This window comes from Coturnix japonica, chromosome 2 (assembly GCF_001577835.2).
Source record: "Coturnix japonica isolate 7356 chromosome 2, Coturnix japonica 2.1, whole genome shotgun sequence".
Lineage (NCBI taxonomy): Eukaryota > Metazoa > Chordata > Aves > Galliformes > Phasianidae > Coturnix > Coturnix japonica.
Genome location: NC_029517.1, coordinates 93690370 through 93708530, shown reverse-complemented (window position 1 = coordinate 93708530; position 18161 = coordinate 93690370). Strand labels below are relative to the sequence as shown.

The window sequence follows — 18161 nt, the reverse complement described above, 5'->3', positions numbered from 1 at the left end:
AAAGGGAATTCCCAACTATTAAGAGGGTTTTGTTATTAGAAATGTTAACATGCAAATGTCTCTCTTTTCCCCTTCTTCCTAGCTCTTCTCACACTGTACATGGGGTACGTGCACACTTGGGAGCTAAAATAGTGTTTGAGTTGCTGGGAAGTAGCTGGTAGATGTTTGCTGACACTGGCTATTGCTGTTCTCTGCTTTCTCAGTAGTTCTGAACTTTTTTGAATACTGGTTGTCTTTACAGAACATTATGAAGTGGACTGAGATGATTGTAAACTTCCAGGGTTCATCATTTGAATTGCTCCTTACTGATGGTGTGAGGATGAGTTGAAAGGCTGAGCCTTAATGTGGCAGTGCCCAGGGAGGGCAGAAAGCAGAGCAAGGTGTAGCCAGAGCAGGTGATATGCTGGCATCTGATCTGGCATTAATACTACTCTGTAGCTCCCTTAATTTCAGTTTGTATCTTGATCAAAGCCTTAAGGAGTTAGATTTCTACAGCGTGTTACTGCCAAGTATGAAACGTCTTCAAAAGCTATTGAATTTAATAGAGCCAGAGGATGCTCAGCACCTCCTGTAACTGACTCTTAAATTTGCCTTCTGCCTATGTGATTAATCTATTTAATCATCCTTAATATCTACCTGGACACGGTATGAATGTCCTCTTGGTTTTTTATGTGACTTCACGGGAGAAAGAGAAGAAAAGAGAGATACTTCCAGAAATTACAGTAATTTGTAGGTGGTGAAATAACGGCACGCAGGTTTTATTTCTGTTCTGTCTGGGTAACTCAGTAAATTGTGTATTGATTATGCTAATTCAGCTGGTGTCTCTATTACTTGTCTGAAGAAATTATTCAAACATGTAGATAGAAGATGCACTTGGCAAAGTTTCTGTCCTAGGGAAAAAGCTTTTATGCAGGATGGCTTTAAATTGAGTTACCGATCGTATGCTAATGGCAATGTATGGATCAAGTATTGAATTATAGGAAATGCTAAGTGCAAGTTAAAAATATATATTCCAAACTTCTTATCTCTGACAGTCTTGGTTGCTGTATTAGGTTTATTTTCACATCTCTCAAGGAATGTGTTTTAGGAAGGATAAAATCAATAGTGGTCTATTTTCATGGTTTATTTTGGAATGTGTGGCTTCTCCTGCTTTGTTTAACAGGGAGGTTCAGACATTCAGGGAAGGTTTGGGGGTTTTTTTTGTCTTTTTTTTTTTTTTTTTTCCTAATTTATTAACCCACCTAGACTAGAACAAAATAGACTTTTCTTTTTTTTCAATTATCTTTTGCTTTTATTTCATTATGATTTATAATAGCTCCAAAGCTATAAATCTTAGCCAGGGTTCTCCAAAAGGCTTCCCTTTCAGTGAAAATGTCCTTTTTCACATTTCTAATTTTATCCATTTCTTTGCCATACAAGCTTTTTCCCAGGCATCAACCAGAAATGACTTGTGCTCTTCCTTAGGGTGCTAACGCTACAGATTAACTCTTCAGTGAGGGGTTAGGCAGTAGAATATGAATGAGGTTCTGCCAACCAGGAAATCTGGGTATGTTTTGTATTAACTACTTAAAATAATCCTTGATAGGCCAACAGTTTGTTCTGAGAAGAAACTGTAAGGAGAAGAGGTGAAATCTTCCCTGATCAGCAGGTGTTGCTATGGAGCAGCCAGGAGTTATTTGTAGGACCACTATATGAATATCCCAAGGTTTTCCTCCCAGAACTGTCTTTGATAATACCACTCATATATATACATACATACAATACATATATACATACATACATACATATATATATATGTATTGAGTTTAGAAGATGGAGTTGGTCTCAGTGTTGATGTCCCTTAGCACAAGCATGAGAGATGAGCTGAAGCACAGTTTGCCTTGGGCACTGGCTGTACCAGGCTGAAGCGTCCTAACCTTTCACATTGATGCAGCTTTGGTTTAGAGATGCATATTTGCAGGAGAATTTTAGAAACTGGTATCTGTCCAAGCCGCATGCTTTTATAATGGGAGGTGGAGTTGATGTGCTGGAATTCTATTTTCCGCTGTTGAGACAAACAAAAAAGAAGAAATCAGGACCAACTCACTCTGAAGAAATGTGATGTCACAGTTGTGTTCATCTGGTCTAGAAATTGTAGTATTTGGGTTTCTTGGTTGTTTTGTTATTCCAAAGTTGCATTGGGAAAATAAGTGGTAGGGATTTGATGTTTTGTCTTAAGGAAGAGATAAGTCAATCAAAAAGGATTTCAACAGCTAACAGAATAAGTGACCTGTGGTCACAAACACATAATTGTACAGGCAAGAGACGTTGCTGCTTTCATGACAGCATTATTTCAAGTGGATCTGGAAGAGCTACTGAGCAGTAGCATCGCTTACGCAGGGTCTGGATTCATAAGCTATTGTTCTGGTTTCCTGAGGCCTCTCCTTTTAGCGGTATTCTATCACATTGTTATCTAGAGTTTATCTTTTCTTATGCCAGGATGTGCTAAATGCTGTGCTGAAGATGGCACCCCTATGCACAATAACAGTCCTAAAATATCACTAATTTTGACGTTTGAATTAATAACAGTGCATACATGCTACTGTTTTATTTTCATATAATGCTTGTGGGTTTTTTTGTTGTTGTTGTTTGGGTTTGGTTTTTTTAGTTACATTTTGTACTAGTGTTAGAGTAAGATTTTCAGCTGGCAGCGTTTATAGTGTATTAGTTTTGCTTAAAGTTGCCTTTCTCTCCTGAAAGAAAATTGTTTACTTCAGACACTGTAATGTCCCTTAAACATGAAGATCACAGGTAGGTGAGTTTAGCAGCGGTCAATGGCTGAAATAGTACAGAACTTTTCAGAATCGAGTTGTGGAGAGGTTTAAAGCGCTGATCAGGGGAACTTCTCTGCTGCTGCCAGCTGGAGCTTTCCTGCTGCAGCATATCAAGCACGTTGGAGGAATGGCCTAAGTTAAAGCAAAGGCAATTGAGGTGCCGTTTTGTAGATGAGTGGTGCTAATGCTCAGGTTTCCCTTATTCTGTGGTTTTTGTGGAGTAGCTTTTTAAATTCGTTTTACAGTATTTTCCCCCTAAAATGGGGTTTAATTTGCTTGACAGTTGAATATTAGCAAGTCTTTGTGTCATGACCTGCTGTGACCTGTGTGGTTCTTCTGGGACTAAGATTTCTTTAGAAGGTTGAACAACAACTCAGAAAGATGCTAACCACTACACTGCATGTTCTTATGCTTGTTTCCTTTTGTTTTTACTGCTGTAAAGACATAGCAGACAACCTCACAGAATCACAGAATGACCCGGGTTGGAAGGGACCTAAGGATCATGTAGTTCCAACCCCCCTGCCTGGCAGGGCCACCAAACATACACCTTCACTAGATCAGGTTGCCCAGGGCCCCGTCCAACCTGGTCTTGAACACCTCCAAGGACGGGGCATCCACAACCTCCCTGGGCAGCCTGTTCCAGGGCCTAACCACTCTCCTAGTGAAGAACTTCCCCCTAACATCCAACCTAAATCTTCCCTCTTTTAACTTAAAACCATTTCCCCATGTCCTGCTATTATCAGCCCTTTCGAAGAGTTTACTCCCCTCCTGGGAGTAAGTTCCCTTCAGGTATTGAAAGGCTGCAATGAGGTCAAACCTCTGTTGAATGCAAACCTCAGCCTCACTCTGAATTTTGAGATGTCATAATAGTGGGGAAGTTTAATAGAATCATAGAATCATAGAATGGCCTGGGTTGAAAAGGACCCCAAAGATCATCTAGTTTCATGATCTTTAACCAGTTGGTTTCACAAGGCACACACTGGCATGGATATGCACGATAGAAGTGGACGTGGGAACAATTTGTTACGCAGCATCCACGTTTGTTTTATTTCCATTTTAAGACCTAACAGTATCAGTGCAGCTGTGAGCCAAGCATGTGTCAGCATGCACCCTTCCTGCAGCCAGCGAGGGTCTAGTGCTGCTGGGAGAACTCAGTACATAAAACTCAAAAGGACCAACTCTTGTATTTTGGTTCGCAAACACGTTTAAATGAAGATCCACTTTAAATAAGCAGAGCTTGTTTACTTCTGGGCAAACAGTGCTTGAGTTTGAAGTTTCCCACTTGAGTCGGTTCTTGAGAGTGTTTGGGCACCACCTCAACTCCTTCTGGAGACTTGAAAATGATAGAGCTCCTAAATGAGCTTTCTGGGCTGTGTTCACAGTTGAGACCTGTGGTGCCAGAGTATTTCACTGGTAGATAACAGCTGCACCTAGCACCCGTGCTGCAGCTCATCAGTAGGTATTCATAGCCACAATGGGTTTCCTCTTGGGGCATCAAGGGCTAGAATCTGTAGTTCTTGAGAACATTTTTGGGGTATAAATCCAAGCTAGTGGTGGGCAAGATGAGGGGCAGGTGGGGCTACTGCTTCATAGGTTTTGCTTTGGGTCTTGAGGGCATCACAAAAGGTTGTGGGTGGTTTGTTTTTTTGTGTGTGTGTTTTTCTTTTTTTTCTTAATTGTACACTAGTTGTATTCATTATTTTTTTTCCTTGTATAAATAAACCTTACTGATCCGTGCTGCCTTAGTGACAAATCTCTGTTTAGCTTAGCTTTTATTTGACCACGTGTTCCTTGAAGCTCTTTTTCCTGAGCTGCTCCCCTTGCTCCCTTTGTCTGACCGGTTTCCTTTGCCTTTTGGGGCTGCTGGCCTGACTGCTTTTGCATGACAAAGAGAAACACGCAGCATTGTTGCGGCCCAAGCTGTGATGGTTTTGTGGCTGCAGAACGCAAGCTTAGGTGAAACAGTCAGCTTATCAGTTCTTATTTTGTGAAATATTTTACATACTCTGGGGCTTGGGGAAACTTAATCAGCTCTCTGTTGATGTGAGAAAAGTGTGCATACTAGTACTGTGTAGCCACAGCTCCGGGACAGAGAGAGAGCTTGTTTAGGGTCCTTCATGATATTGAACTTGACTCTTTGTTATGTATTTTGGGTTTCTGGTATCCTAAGAGTGTCCTCATGAAAACTGGTGTTTTTTTCTAGAAACCCAGATTCTAGAAACAACCAATTGTATGAAGCCTTGGGGTTGGCGGAGGAGGAAAAGAGGTACTTGTGGAGTGTGTATGCGTATTTCTTCTTTTGAGTATGTGCCTAGATTTAAATGTCTTGCACTCTGTTATCCCAGGGACCAGGAAAAGGCCCCCAAAGCTTTGGATTTTAACTCAGTTGCATGATTATTTGTCGAGGCCTGAATTCTTGAAAGTGGAAATGCTGTAGAAGTGCAATCTTTCCCCTTTCAGCTTTTTCCCCTGTGGAGGGAGAAAGAATTCTTTTCTCTCTGCTGCTCCCTAACTCAAAGACCTCAGTCTATTGGAGAATAAAAGGGAAACGGTTCTGCCTTCCCTTGCTTTGACTTTGGAGAGTCAATCTTACTTAGGCATCATATCAGAGCATACCAGAACAGCTCTCTAATTTTTTTCAAAATAGCAGCAGAATGGCTCTTGTTAGGTTCACTTTGGCCCAACAAGTTCTGAATAGTGAATCTGACAAGAATTGTATTGTTTTTAGTTCTACTGCTCTGGAAAGCTGTGAGCCAAGGGAAAGATGCTGGCATGGTGTATACAGTAAAACAGCATGGGGTTAGTTCTCCTTTGCAAGGCTGTCTGCACTGCTGAGATGCTTGCTACTGAATATAGGATTATTATTATTTTTTTTTTAAAGCTTATGTATGAATTAGTGCACACCTCTCCTGTCTGCCAGGAGAAGGCTTTCTCTTATCCATGCCGAATGAGTGAGGAGAATCTTAAAGCCCAGAATTATTCCCTCATTTACTTCCACAATCAAATACAGCAGAGTGCACTGAAGACATATCCTAGAGGAAATTTGATTCCTTTTTTAAGGCATGAAACTTATTTGGTCACTCTGCTCTCCGACATGTAGCTTCCCTACAGCAGCCTATTCCGTGTGCACTTTGCAGAGGACCTGTATCAGCTTTTCTTGGCTGTGTTGTACAAGCATTGCTGGCTTTCAGTACTGAAGCTGGTGTAAAGGTGCTTGAAACCCTTCAGCTACCTGCCTAACATGTTTTGTTTTGTTTTGTTTTTGTTTTGTTTACCTTTTTTTCTGACAGTAGAAGAAAATGAAACAGAGGACCTGCAGGCAGGTGTGGGACACACAGCCGCACAGACTGGTAATGCCAAATTCCTTCCTTAGTGTTTGATTACTGTTTGACAACAGTTTGAGTGAGGGATTTTTTGTATCGGGGTGATTTTGCAAAGCCTGTATTCCTCCTCCTTGGTTTCAGCCTAAAATGCATTTTAGAGGCTCGCGATGGAAAATAGCATTTCTCTCCTCCTCGCTTTTCAGTTCCTGAGAATTAGAAATTCTTCCTCTGCTAGCTCAAGATAGTGATGATGAGATGCTTCTGAAAGTCCAGCATACTTTTCTTTTTGTTGCTGCTAGAAATAACCCTTCTCTGCAGCCCCTACATAAGCCCCCACCCTATGCCATTTCAGATGAACTTGAACATTAATTCCAAACTATTTTCATGTCTGTAAAATATGTGAATAGGTGTCATTTCTTTTATTTTTTTTTTTGTATAATTTCTTTCCAGTTAGGTAAGACCAGGTACCAAATCCCTGGATCCTTTGTTTGAAGTCCTATTGAAGAATAGGGTGGACAAAGCTGTTGTGAAGTAATTGTTAATTCTCTATAACAAGGGCTCTTTAATTTTTCTAAATTTTGTTGGATTCTGAGAATTCAAGGAGGACTTGGTATTCAAGCAATATTTGGTACTGGTTTACGGAAGAGCAGGAGTGCCTCTTCTAAGCAGTCTCATTTATTCAGGTGAAGTCACCTTTTGGAGTAAGGGATGTTCAAAGATCAAAGATGATCAGAGGGCTGGAGAACCTCCCCTATGAAGACAGGCTGAGGGAGCTGGGAGAGCTGGATGAAAGAAGGCAGGGTGACCTCACTGCAGCCTTTCAGTACCAAAAGGGAGCCTATAAACAGGAGGGGAGTCAACTCTTTGAGAGGGTAGATAACAGCAGGACAGGGTGTTTTAAGTTAAGGGAGGGAATATTTAGGTTGGATATCAGAAGGAAGTTCTTTACTATGAGAGCAGCGAGGTGTTGGAAGAGGCTGCCTAGAGAGGTTGTGGGTGCCCCGTCTGTCCCTGGAGGTGCTCAAGGCCAGGTTGGATGGGACCCTAGGCAGCCTGGTCTAGTATTAGATGTGGAGGTCGGTGGCCCTGCCTGTGGTGGGGGGTTGGAGATTCATGATCCTTGAGGTTCCTTCCAACCTGAGCCATTCTGTGATTCTGTATGTTCCTAGAAGGCCACCAATCTCAGAGTAGGTAACTTGCTTGAGGGCAGTCGAGACTACTGCTCTTAGGAAGGTGAAGAATGCAGTTATTTTTGTGGTCAGCTGGGATACTTTGTATTTCTGTTGTGTTCACATCCTATGGGTTTTTGTTTTGTGCCTTTCCTAGGTTCTAGTAGCTCTGTATAAAAACCACGTTCAAAAAAAATGAGAGCTCTCTGCTTCTTTTTGAAGTATATTGTCTCTGAAGTTCTTCTGAATGTACTTAAGTCTCCACTTAGCGATGTGTAAACTTGAGGGGGGGGAGGGGATGGGGGAATAAAAAGCATACTTAGACTCCTACAAACATACACCAATTTGAAGAAATAGGGAACTGTGAAACCAGAGATCAATATGACAAGGAATAGTTACTTTTCTGTGTTTTTGCTTTTGTTGTTGTTGTTTTTTTCCTTAAGATATTTCTCAATGGTTACATTGTCTCACAGGTTATTTATTTCCCATCCTGTCCAGTGTTGTTCTCTGTCTGTTTCTGGGTGAGATTTAACGTTCTGTTTTTCTCCCTAGCAAGAATGTAATGCTGATGTTAAAAACAAAACCCCTTCTGATAGAGCGAGCAGTACAGAAGGCCCACTTTGTATACGCAGTGCCAGAAGTTTTTATAGTAATACTTTGTATCTACACTCTGGCTCTAACCATTAAATGTGCTTTTTATAGAGTACCAAGTTATAAATGTAGTGCAGCTACGGCATATTAATCTTACTGCAGAAATTTAATGAGGCAGTTGTTTTGCGATGGACACTATTGGGAGCAGAGAGCGACAGAGTTTTACTTTACCACTGAGCTGAAGAAATATTCCTTGCCTGGTAATAATTATAGCCACATGATCTTAGTTTTCCTTTCTTTTGCCAGCACTTTTCCATGCAGAAGTGGCTTGGAAGGAGGTCCGCTGCAAGGCAGGGAAATGGGTTGGAAAGTGGGCTGTTTTCTTGGTAGTTTGATGTTTAGCTATGGATCCTCATAGCACGGGCAGAAGTATGTAAGATAAGTTTCAAGAATACAGTTAGTCTTTGCCAGTCCACCAAGATGGCTTTTAGATATTCATTACTTTTACTTGACTTTTATATGGGTTATAAAAAGTAAATGTGGTGAAACCTCATTTTAACATGGACAGAATAGAGTTTCTGCTGGTTGGCCTTAAACCGCTCCCATACTTGAAATTAATTGAAGTCCATGGCTTTATTGCCTCCAACACTTCTAAGCCAATGCGATTTTTCATTTTCCCCAAAGTTGCTGTTTTATTAGACCAAGTTACAGCAATAACATCCCTTATGAGGAGGAGAAAGAAGGGATAGGGAGAACCACCTGCCAGGGAACACGGTAATGAGAAAATCATACTTCTTTTAATTTCCACGTATAAATAATGTTAACATAATCAGTAGCAGAGAATACAACAGTTCTTTTTCTTCTTCTTTTTTTCTTTTTTTTCCTTAAGCGCCTTAATAGGCTGATTTTATTTCTGTTCCAAAAATACAACCCTTCTTTCCATACCAGATAATTTTGAATGGTATCTGCAGACAGAGCCGGTGTGTGTGTGTATTGTTGCTGATGCGTGTTAAAAAATTTCAGTAGGTCTCTGAAATGGGAAAGGGAAGCCTCTGGAAATGACGGTGCTGCTTGCAGATACTGGGAAAGGTAATCCTATTGTCAAGGCAGTCTTTGTTGAGGGACTTGTCTGCGGTAGTTGCTGATATCAGGAAGAAAGATGTGAGAGATGAGTGACACCCTCAAGTCCATATGTGAGCATGAGCTTTAAATAGGAGGTTACACAGAAAGTATAAGTGACTGCACACTGCATTTCTAACACGTGTTTTATTCCAGACTTTCAAAAGAGGAGCACAAGTAAGGCAGCTTATCCTCAGGTTAAGTAATCGTTTAGGGTTGGAACAGCCCTTGATAGAAGCCGTTTGTTGTAGCAAGAAGCAGTCTATTCACTAAGCGTCTCTCTTTAAATACCACCTTCTTTCTGAGGTGACAACTTTTCGTGGAAGAGAATCATGTTGGAAATGCATTCATGGAGAGGGGCTGAGACTGCCAGAACTTGTTTCACAAAGCTGTCGCAGGCTAAACTTGAACCTACGTCCCAGAGGGTCCCACTTAAGTGTTGACCTAAAAACAAATGTGCCAGTTGGCTAGAGCATGTATTCTGAAGTCACAGCAGAAGGGAATAAGCTTGACTGACTTCTGTCCCTGTAGAGTTTATATCTGCAAATGCAGAAGGAGAAGCAAAACATTTATTAGACTTAAAATGATTCTAATTTTAATAACTGGTCTCTAAGTAGGAAGCTTTAAATGGAGTGATTCTTCAGGCTTTTGTGCACTAAGGGGTGCGTGTGCATACGTGTGTGTGTGTGCTGCTGAATTCCTGTAAAGTGCAAGCGCCTCTGAATAATAAGTCTGGAGAATTCCCTCCCCTCCCTTTTCTTTCCTTCAGCATTGTACTTAAAGCAGAGTCAGACACTACCCTTATTTTAAAACAAACAGGTCTGTAAACTTTATGTGCAGCATTTAAATACTCATGTTAAAATTCAGACCCAGTGCCCACATTTCCCTGAGTGCTGTCAGTTTTATGAGATGAAACTGGGAGCTTGAGCTGAACAACTAATAGCGTGCGATGTGCACATGCTGCCTTCCAACAAGTGCTTAATGATGTTGGGTCAGTTTGCAACAGTTAAGACAATTATTTCTTTTCCTGAGCTGCTAAGAACCCAGTGATGTTCTAAGGAGTTTTATTAAAGTTGCAAAATATCTTGGAAAACTAAGCGGCAGTGTGAGTTATTTAGATTCATTTAGAGCATTTAAAAATAGCTACAACACCATCCAGCCCATGTGCTTGAATAGCATCCCTTTTTGCTTTGTAGAAGTGCAGGCTGCTCCTTTACTTGGAAGCTGCTGCCCAAGTTGAAGTTTTTGTGCTTGCAAGAACCTTGTGAGTGTTACATGAAGATTGTGCTCTGGCTGCACAGCAAATATATTTTTGCCTTCAGAACGTGTTTCTTATTTTTTGAAATTAAGCTGGTTTTCCTCTGTAATATAACTCCTTTAAAAATAAATTCCGCCCTTTACCCCTGTCAAAGAAATTCCTCGGTTTTGATCACGAGCCACATAGCATGAGGAAGGCTTCCTGACATGGGCCTCTTCCAGTTTGTGCTGTGGGTCTGTCCGCATCTGAACAGCTGAATGTAGGGTGCAGCAGTGTGACCCGAAGGACACAGGCAGATGGGGAGAGCCCTGACCCTTGGGCAGCAGAATGTCCATGCTGCACACAGGGCAGACTGGAGATGGCTGTGTCCACATCCCTTCAAGGTGCTGGCAGAAAACTTTAGGGTGGAATAGCCCCCCCCCCCCCCCCCCCCCCTCTTCACCTCATCCCTGTTCTAATTTGGATGTAGCAGGAGCATGTTTTGATTACTCTGTTCTCATCTAACTGTGTGTGATCCTAACCAATTGGACCACTCACTGAAGTGGGTCCACAGCCACCAGTGTGCTATTGCTGTGGACACAGAGCCTACTCCCAGCTAGCCTCTCACTTGGCTGAAGAGTGGAACATCTAAACATGCACTTGCACAACCCCCTGTCATTATGTGAGTTTATCCTTGTTTGTTGAAATGACCCATTTCATTCTCAGCTCTCAAAAAAAAAAAAAAAAAAAAAAGGAAAAATGAGGTGGCCAAAAAGGAGAAGGGAAGAGTGGTGAAACACTTGCATTCCTTTTGTTGGAATGTACACAACCATTTTTCTTCTGCCTTTCACTTGTTGTACTGTGGTTCCCAAGGAAAAACAAAGTTAAGCGCCAGCTTGCTTTATTAGGGAAGGCAGATGGTTTTATTTCTGTCTTTGAAGGAGGCTTTTAGTGAAGTGGGCGAAAAGTCAGGAGCAGTTAAAGCTACTCTGTTCCTCAGAGGAGGAGGAAAAGTCCTAGATTTTGTTATCTCACTTTGCACTGGTCAGCAGAAGAACTGAGGCAGTGCAGAGAGTTGCGTGGTTTCTCTGTGGAGGGCATAGGGATGAGTGAGAACATTTCTTCCAGTTTAGGAGTTTCAGCTGGGTTCAAAACTGCCACTGTAAGGCTGGGGCTGTCCTGTTCTCCTCTAAATACTTGTTAATATGTCAAACAGACAAAGCTCTCCTTGTGAACAATTTGGGTTATATGATAGTTAGTTTCCAATTTTCCAAGATCCAGTAAATGCAGGAACTTCTTTGGGTTTGTCTTAACTCATAAACAAGTTCAAAGCATTGATTAAGTTTTGACCCAGGATCTCATCTTTCTGGGGCACTGTTTGTGCCTGGCAGCACAGTGATGGAGTGTTGAAATGTGTTTTGAAACAAAGATTAATTTAGTTTTTATATAAATCAGGTGTGTTAGTCTCTTAATTCTGGTAGTTTCCTGTGAAATGCTGTAGTTACCAGTGAAAAGAAGCTCTTACACACTCATTGATTTGGTTTTTCTTCTAATTGAAAACTAATTGCATAGGTGGTTTATCCTTTCTAATAATGATCAAAGCAGCTTCTATAGCTCTGATAAAATTGACAAACTTAACATTGAAGCATGGAAGAACTGCTCAAGTGAGAAGTGCTGCATTTGTGGGAACAGAAGAGAAATTTTCCTTTCATTGAGATTAGAAAAAACCATTAATGAATAAAACTCCTTTGCTTATTTAGCAATAAAATCTACAGCATTCTGCAGGCTTGTGCCAAATGTGTTTCTTCTCATCCTTACAATAAGAAACCTATGGTGTATTTTTTTTCTTTCTTTAAACGGTTCTCTGCTTAGATGCCTGAGGTCACGGTCTTGATTTTCTTTCAGACCCTAACTGTAAACTAGAAGACAAGACAGAAGATGGAGAAGTGTTAGACTGTAAGAAAAGGCCGGATGAAGGGGAGGAGTTGGAAGAAGAAGCTGTGCACAGCTGTGACAGCTGCCTCCAGGTGTTTGAGTCACTGAGTGATATCACAGAACACAAGATTAATCAATGTCAACTGACAGGTAAACAATACTTAACACTTTGTGGCTTCTTGCATTGTTCTGTTTCTGTTTCTGATTCCTATTTTCTGCTTCTGATCTCCGTCCTCCTTTCTCAGCTGTTTTATTCCTGCATTTGAATGCTTAGAGGTGAGACCTTGATAAACATGTTCTGGGACAGTGTTATACTGTAAATAGGGCACTATAAATTTCCTTCATGCTGAAGGATGTATGGATAATTACTGTATTGTCATTGTATTTAAAGTGTGCTGTCTGTGTGCCTGGTTCATATTGTCCTCTTCAACTTCCCAAGTTTGCTTATATGAATATTTTCCTCAGCTGCTTGTGAACATAAGAGGATGTTTGTAAATGGGGTTTAAGTACGGTTGCATAACAGATGAATTTACACAATAGTGTGTTGTCTATGTGAGCTGGATGTTGCTTTAGTTTACTATGATAAATACAGATGTCTGTAAATGACTGTACAATAATCAGTAACTGAAAGTAGGGAGGAATTAAAGAAATTTATAGAGAGAAAATGAAATGCTAGACCTAGTCATGGAGCAAAACTGAGTGCTGATCAAATACTGCTGAGATGAATAAATCTGAGTGAATGAACCTTTAGCTGATCTGAGTTCCCCTCTGAAATGACAGCCCCCTCACATAGACATCATATGAAATCTGCTGAAGCAGTTTTACTTTTTAGATTTAGTAGCTCTCTCAATGATACGTGCTGTAAGTCCAAGTAGATCAACAGAAAGATGTTCATAACACAAGGACACATTCTTTATTAGATAAAACTTTAGTTTTGGCCTCCACAGTGTAAAATGTATTTCTTGTGCATTGCTGTTATGATAAAAGCTTTTCATTATTAGAACACTGTAAACAAGGAATGACATCCTTCCCGTCTGGTAATGCTTTAAGAGAGAGTGCGCATGCTCATGTTTGGAGAGCTTTTCAGGTTATTTTGGTTCCAGTAGATCCATAGGGCTAGGTCATGCGAGGATGACTTAAAGTTTAAGTAGCAGTGCTGCTCTTCAGGGTGAAGTATAAAGAGAAGGTGATCAGAAGAGGAATAAGTATGCAGGAGCTGAAGGGAAGTTGACAAAATAATGCAAATTTGCCAAACTGTTTTAATCCCAACTTTAAATCACAGAATATGGAGATCTGCTGCAGCAAGTAGTATGTACTTTGGTTAATACAGTTATTTACCTTTTCTTGCTTTTAAAATGTTGTTATAACTTAAGATACAGTCAGTTTAGTCGTACTCTAATCTCTTCTACAAACTTCTGGAATGCATTTCTCTATATTGCTGATGGTTTCAGTCAGGATGGATGTTCTCCTTGGACTTCAACATACTCTTTACATTTTCATATCCTTTTGTTTATACTTTTATTCTTTCTTTTGCTCTGTTTTGAAAAATGGGTGGTTTCAACTTGTCTCTTCTTTTCTCAGAAGGCCTTCCCATTGCCCCCTGTCCACTGTATCTCCCATTTACTACCTCAGATCCCACTTACTCATCCCTGTGTTTCTCACTTTGATGTGATATAGCAGTTTCTCCTTTCGAGTTAGTTACTGCTCCCCCTCTATATTAAAAAATGGAATTCTTCTCTGCTTTAATTCTGCAATTGGAATGCTCTGACAAGTCCTTGCACAGTTGGATTGGGAAACTGAGGAAAAAAAAGGGGAAAAAGAGAACAGTACGTAGGAAGAGATCTGGAGCACTGGTCCTGAAAACATCCATGCTTGCTCAGAATTGCAGTGCTAAATGAGAGTGATAACAAGAACTCTGGATTAGTCAATTTGGGCTGAACATGTAAAGGCAGGAAAATATGTATCAAAGAGCGGGGCACTGAAAATTAATCTAGAAGAAAATTGAGTTCCTACAAATACCTTTGCTTCTCTTTTAAGTAAACTTGTGATAGGGAATGAGTAGAGATCAGACTGTGGGAAAGGTAATGAAGTGCATAAAAGCCTGAACTGTGGATGCTTCTGGACTATCAAGTTGATGCAGTCTTTCTGAAGCACCAGGATGTTACATTATTGCTCTGGTTCTCTCCCTTTGGAGGATACCCTATGAAACTAGCAGACACCCTAAGCTATTTTTCAGTTGCTAATTTCTAAAGAAAGGCAAAAAGTTTACTAAAATTGCCTTGTTATATGTGGAAGAGGACAGATTGTATCATCTATCCTGATGTATGATCTTTCCAGTGTGGACCTTGTCTCAGGGACTGAAGAGTCACCTGGACTGTTTAGAAAGTTTCCTATTTATTTAAAAATGCCAGGGCTGTCAGCCTCCTGAGTTTGGAGAGCTTCAGAACTTAAATGTGAACTTTGAGTTTTCAAATGGCTGAGCAAGAAGCTGCGGCTTGTCTAGATCTTGCTGAGCTTTGGAGGTACTCTGTGAGATGGTTAGGGAGCTGCACTGTATGCAAGAATTTGTAGAATGTGCTTATTGACCTAGTTGTGGGGTTATTTTCCACAGATATACTAGGAAGAGCAATAATGGAATTGGTGGAACATTCAAGAGGGCATAACAATGGCTTAACACACCTTTTAGTAAATCCCCTGGAGCATGAAATGTGAGAGAGTGTCAGAGTATCTTGGCTGACTCTAATTCTCCCAGCCTGCTACCATGCTTGAGAATGGAGCTTTCCAGTATAGATTCTCAAATTGATACTGGGGCTTCTAGTTTTGTGTGTTCTTCTGAAGCATTAATGCTTCAGGAGGAGGAGTGATATTGCTCTGCTGAATCTTCATTCCACTCTCATCCAAAGACAGAAATGGGGAGAAGGGAGCTGGTTATCTGGATTATTGAACAGCAGTCCCAGTCTCTCAAAGCGTCAGTCACCGTCACCTATTCAGGGCATTGTGGAAGATGAGAAGACTTTACAACCCAGTGAGATTTAGCTCTCAGGATCTTTAATTGCTTTCCTCTTGCAGATTTTTTCAAGGGAGAAGGAAAAAAGTTCTCCCCGACTGGTTCCTTCCTGTAATCTGCTATTTGAATTGAACTCATGTTCTTTTTCTAGAGGAGGGCATAGCTGATCTTTTATTCTAATGTGTGTGCTATTGATGTTTTCAATTTGGGTCTGATCCAATATCTACTGAAGTCAATGAAAAGGTTCCCATTGACTGCAGTGGAGGATGGAACAGGCCCTTTGTGAGCTATTTAGTAATATTTTTTGCTATCTGAAATTCTTGTACTGAAGCTTTCTGAAAAGGTGATGATTTATTTATGTTAATTGCTGACAAATTCTGTGATGTTTGTGAAGTACAGATAATGGATAAAAGGGAGGAAAAATTTAAAAAAAATTTTCTTTGCAGTACTTATTGTAGTCACTGACAGATAAGATGCTGTACTATATTAATTTAGTCATTACAAAAGATTGGCAATAAAAATACGGTTTTAATAGTGTTTATCTCCAAAGTTAATGCTTTTCTCACTCTATCCTTCCTGCATTATTTCCATTTAATAACTCATGAATCACTTGCGCATTGTCATCCTCTAAATTGTGTACATAAGTAAAGGACTCAGTTTGATTATGAATCTTATGTTCTTCCAGTATAAGACAATTTGGATCCCACTGTAGGTCTGTGCATACAGGATCAGATCTGGTGTGCTGCTGATAAACCTTCAGTTTCACTTCTCTCTTATCTCTTGGAAAGAAGCTGGACAAAAAAATAACCTTTTGCCTTTCTGGTATATATGCTGCTATGGGGCACAGTTTGTCAGACACTTGCCCTAATCTTTTTCTTCACTTATTATCTCTTTCCTTTGCACAATGCTTTACGCTGTTTGTTTCATGTTTCCATCCAAACCCAAGGGGCTGTACTCTAGGATGTCTTCCCTTCGTAGGTGAGAACTGACTTTCATCTGCCTGTGTGTCCAAAGGCATCCATTGTAATTGAGCTTGTTTCTCTTGATGATCTTGTAGGCTGCTTTGGATTCAGAAGTTGTAATAAGAGCAATATTAGGAAAAAGAACATCTTATGGTGCTGCTTTGCACTCAGTCAGTAATGCACTGAACATGCCAATCAACAGTGATGGAAGTGTTGGTATGCAGCAGATAGCTATCCTGAATGCCAGTAAACCTAGTGCACATTAGGTGATTTTCATACTAGCCCTGCTGGCATCACAAACTGTAAAACTTGTCTGAAAGCAGGCTACTGAATCATATGCAGCCCTAGTTTCAATACAGAGGGTGTTCTGAAGGAAAAGATCACATAATCACAGAATTGTAGGGGTAGGAAGGGACCTCCTGAGATCATCGAGTCCAATTCCCCTTCCAAAGCATGTTCCCTACACCATGTCACACAGGTAGGCATCCAGGTGGGTCTTGAATATCTCCAGAGAAGGAGACTCCACCACCTCCCTGGGCAGCCTGTTCCAGTGCTCCGTCACCCTCACCACAAAGAAGTTCTTGCGCACATTCGTGCGGAACTTCCTATACTCCAGTTTCTGGAATAGATGTAAGCTATTTCTTCACTGGGAATGTTTATTTTATTGTTAGGTGATTAGATAGACCTAGTTTTATGTTTTGGGCTCTAGCTTAGTGCTAGAGGTTTGACAGGTTGAGTAAATATGTCAGGTAGAGTTGAGTCACTCGTGTTATTGCCTACCTTGTTTCTGATGCTGAAAATGTTACTTTTTACTGCTGTGAATTCCATGCCAATAAGGAGATGCAGTTCTGCTCTCCAGCTGTGGTCCGAGGGTCCCCTTATGTATCATCTGAAAATATTCCCAGCAGGTATATTGGGTACCCATTATTTTGGGTGCTGCTTTCTGTCAGCATTGGAGTATCACCAGGCTGGTAACTTCTAGCTGAGTCAGTATTTCTGAGTTTCTGATTATGATCCTAATTCACTTTCATGGGCACTGCCCTCTCACATGGTCAATAAGCAGATTGTTACCTTATTATATGTGTAAAAACAAGAGGTTGTGCTCCCTAACAACTTTACAGAAAGCATGCATGACAAGTATCATGGGCTTACCAAACAGGAGGTAATAGAGATTCCTCTATAATTGTTTCATTCTTTCCCTCTTTTCTCATCTTCTTAGTGCTCAAGAATCTTTCATCTTTCTGAATGTGTTAGTAGTGCTGGGGCCATCTCCTTCACTAGAAGACTTGAAAACTTTCTGAGGAATTTTGTCCCAGTGGATGTATGTTGTACACAGTGAGACTACAAGATAAATCTTGTGAGCATTTGAAGTTGTCATAGCTTGGTATCCTAGCTAGAATTGTTCTTGCTGGCAGCAACTACTGTCCACTGGTTTTCATTTTTCACCATCTGTACGGTGAAAAGATACATGGCAAGGGTCCTCAATCATTTCTGTAGGGAAAAAAAATAAAATTTGAGCTTGATAAAAGTGCTTCTGAGGACAAGGACCCTAAGAAGTTAAATCTATGATGCTCCAAAAGCATATTCATCAGCCTCAGTGCAGCCAGTGGCACACTGCCAAGCACTGTTTGCCAAGTACAGTTACTTCACTTGAGAGTCACCCTGTTTCTCTTGAGAATTCCTGCACCAAGGACTGCATATGGATTTTACATTAAATGGTTATTGAATGAAAGATAAACAGTGCTTGGACTGAGGACTTGAGCTTAGGCCTCTTTTTCCCTAGAGGATTTCCCAGTTGCTGTTCCACAGAGACATACTTCTACTTTTCCATTTGCTTTAGATCACAGACTTCAGACTTCTTTTCTGCAAAATGACATTCTGCTCGACTGGGAGTGGAAAACAAACCCTCTCCTCCAGTTTTTCATCCTCAGCCAACACACATGGTTCAACACACTTCTTTGAGTTTGCAAGTGGTGGACTTGCATCCTTCCAGAATTACATGATC

At 40.7% G+C, this 18161-nt stretch overlaps 1 protein-coding gene across 8 annotated transcripts in view; it reads left to right on the top strand.

The window, feature by feature from the left end:
* The window catches only part of ZNF521 (zinc finger protein 521), a 241373-nt gene that overhangs the window by 12421 nt on the left and 210791 nt on the right, over positions 1–18161 (top strand). For 3 of the 8 annotated variants that reach the window (XM_015855477.2, XM_015855474.2, XM_015855476.2), the window contains one exon: positions 12158–12337. Coding sequence is in view for 7 of the 8 variants with exons in the window: in XM_015855474.2 (XP_015710960.2) it covers positions 12158–12337 (180 nt within the window). In the remaining variant the exon portion in view is untranslated. Of the gene's footprint in view, positions 1–5016; positions 5080–6103; positions 6164–12157; positions 12338–18161 lie in introns of all 8 variants that reach the window. The other 5 variants (XM_015855470.2, XM_015855473.2, XM_015855472.2 and 2 more) reach the window with 3 other exon arrangements.